The sequence below is a fragment of the Gavialis gangeticus genome, unplaced genomic scaffold, assembly GCF_001723915.1.
Source record: "Gavialis gangeticus isolate Ggan-Ray unplaced genomic scaffold, GavGan_comp1, whole genome shotgun sequence".
Taxonomy (NCBI): domain Eukaryota; kingdom Metazoa; phylum Chordata; order Crocodylia; family Gavialidae; genus Gavialis; species Gavialis gangeticus.
The window spans coordinates 135,941,370-135,943,437 of NW_017728992.1; the positions used below are offsets into that span (position 1 = coordinate 135,941,370).

General features: G+C 37.9%; 1 protein-coding gene across 1 annotated transcript in view; it reads right to left on the minus strand.

The window, feature by feature from the left end:
* JPH1 (junctophilin 1) overlaps positions 1-2,068 on the minus strand; it is a 163,583-nt gene that overhangs the window by 59,300 nt on the left and 102,215 nt on the right. Inside the window, exon 3 of the mRNA XM_019527816.1 lies at positions 961-1,079. Within this exon, the coding sequence (XP_019383361.1) occupies positions 961-1,079 (119 nt within the window). The remainder of the gene's footprint in view (positions 1-960; positions 1,080-2,068) is intronic.

The following is a 2,068-nucleotide window of genomic DNA, read 5'->3' on the forward strand; positions in this document are numbered from 1 at the left end:
ATAAATAAAGGACCAATTGCAGCAACCATTTTTATCAGCAGGATGCGATCGAAGGGGAAAAACAAAGTTTGAGAAAAAACATACTAAAGTAGCAATATAAACACAAGTGGACACAAGCTTCCCTGTACATTTAAATGGTGTTTCCATGAGCAGTAAGCATTGAGATTCTGTACATCCGATTTGGGTTAGAATGTTACAATGAGGAATAGTCAGGTCATGATCCTTTAGGCTAAGTACAGACAGTCGAAAAGCCCAAAGCTGAATTGATTCTATCTTCACAGGTGAGTCTAAGCTGCATAGATTAAATTGAACTAATAAGAAAGTAAACACACATTCACTTTTGATTCTGGAAATGAAGCCACATGCCTGCAGTGGCCCAGACCAGAAGCCCATGAGTCCTGGGGCTGAGGAAGGGGAAACTGGGGAGTGCTAGAGCACATCTTCCTGTTTGGCTGGAGCAGACAGCTTGGGCCAAAGCTAGCCTGATCACCCTACAAGGGGGAGAAGGGGTGGTGTTGCAAGAGAGATGCAAAGCATCCTTCGATGCTGGGGGAGAATAGGTGTTAGCTTGAATCTGGAGGGGATCTGGGACAGAAGTTTAATAAACCGATTTAACCTAAATCAGTTAAGTCTGATACTACATTTATCCACGTTTATCTTAAACCAGTGAAAGCAGTTTGTGTGCACTGAACTTCTGTTGTATTACAGATTTGGACCAGTTTCTGATCACTTATACTAGTTTATGTGTAATTTCTATCCCTAGCCTTAAAGTGCATTCACAGCTCATCTCTAACGTTCTTTTGTTTTTGCCATTTGTTTATGATGAGCTGCTGTGTGACATTGGCTTTTGGAACATGGTCATCCTTACTGGGAATGACAAGTATCTGCAAGAACCTTATTTTTTTGCAAGGAAAAAGGAAAACCTTTTCACAATGGAACACACAAAAAGCCAAACTTTACCTGGTTGGTAGAAATTTGGTGAGAGTTCTCTGGCCACTGCTCTTGCAATATCACATTCCTGGCGAGCAGCCTGAGCAGCTTGATCTGCAGCATCTGCTTTAGCTCTTGCATGTGCAGTTCTGTACAAAGCAGAAAGGAGTTTATATGGACAGGAGTCTTTTCATTATTTGTCATAATAGGTGTGAGAGCAAGGTACTGCAATAACTGTACTGACAATGAATAACTGCAAAACAAGTAAGTGTTTTGCAATCAAGGCATTATTATTCTAATCCTGCCTTCCTGTCACTTTTCCTTTAAAGTTATACAATCGGCAACCTAGGCGAGTACAAAGTCTATAAAGGAAGAAGATATTTATCTATCTGAAACCTTAAACTATAATCATATGTAACCATGGATATATCAAACCTTAATCAAAGTTATTGTGACTCCTCATATTTATGCAAAATAATATTGGAACAATAACTTAACTGCAAACAGTGTAGTTTGGAAATGAATGTTGTGGGGTATTCTTCTTTGATGCATCAACTAAAATTTATATAAGGGGTAGTCAAATGTAGCCCAGTGGCAACATCATATGAAGACAATTTGATGAACTGCTGGTTTTCTTGTTTGTAAACTCAAAGAAGCACTTTATCAAGGAATACAGAAATACAAACAAATATAATAGAATGGTTGTGCACTTTTAAAAAATAAAATACCTGCTCTTAAGTTTGGATAGGTGTTGCAAAGTTCAGGGATGGCTGACATATTTTTCATATGACATGTTTTTAAAAAGTGCAGTTGGTTTTGACAATGACAACATGGTCTGTGATACAGATATAAAAGTACAGTCATAAAAAGAGATGTTGAGAAAAATCATTGTAGTTTAGTCAGAGGAACTGGTTAAAGCTGCTCCCAAAATTTCAGAAACCACAAAAGCCAAAACTGTAAGCCAAAAGTATTAAAACTATAAAAGATTCCACCTTTCCCTCCATAAGAAGTCATTCAGGTCACACTGATACAGAAGGGAATCTGATTTCCGTTTAATGTTGCCTCAAAGTGTTTTACAAAATGATGAATTGCATTTAGCTAGTATTGTCAGCATGTGGGCACAGAAAGGAGACATTTT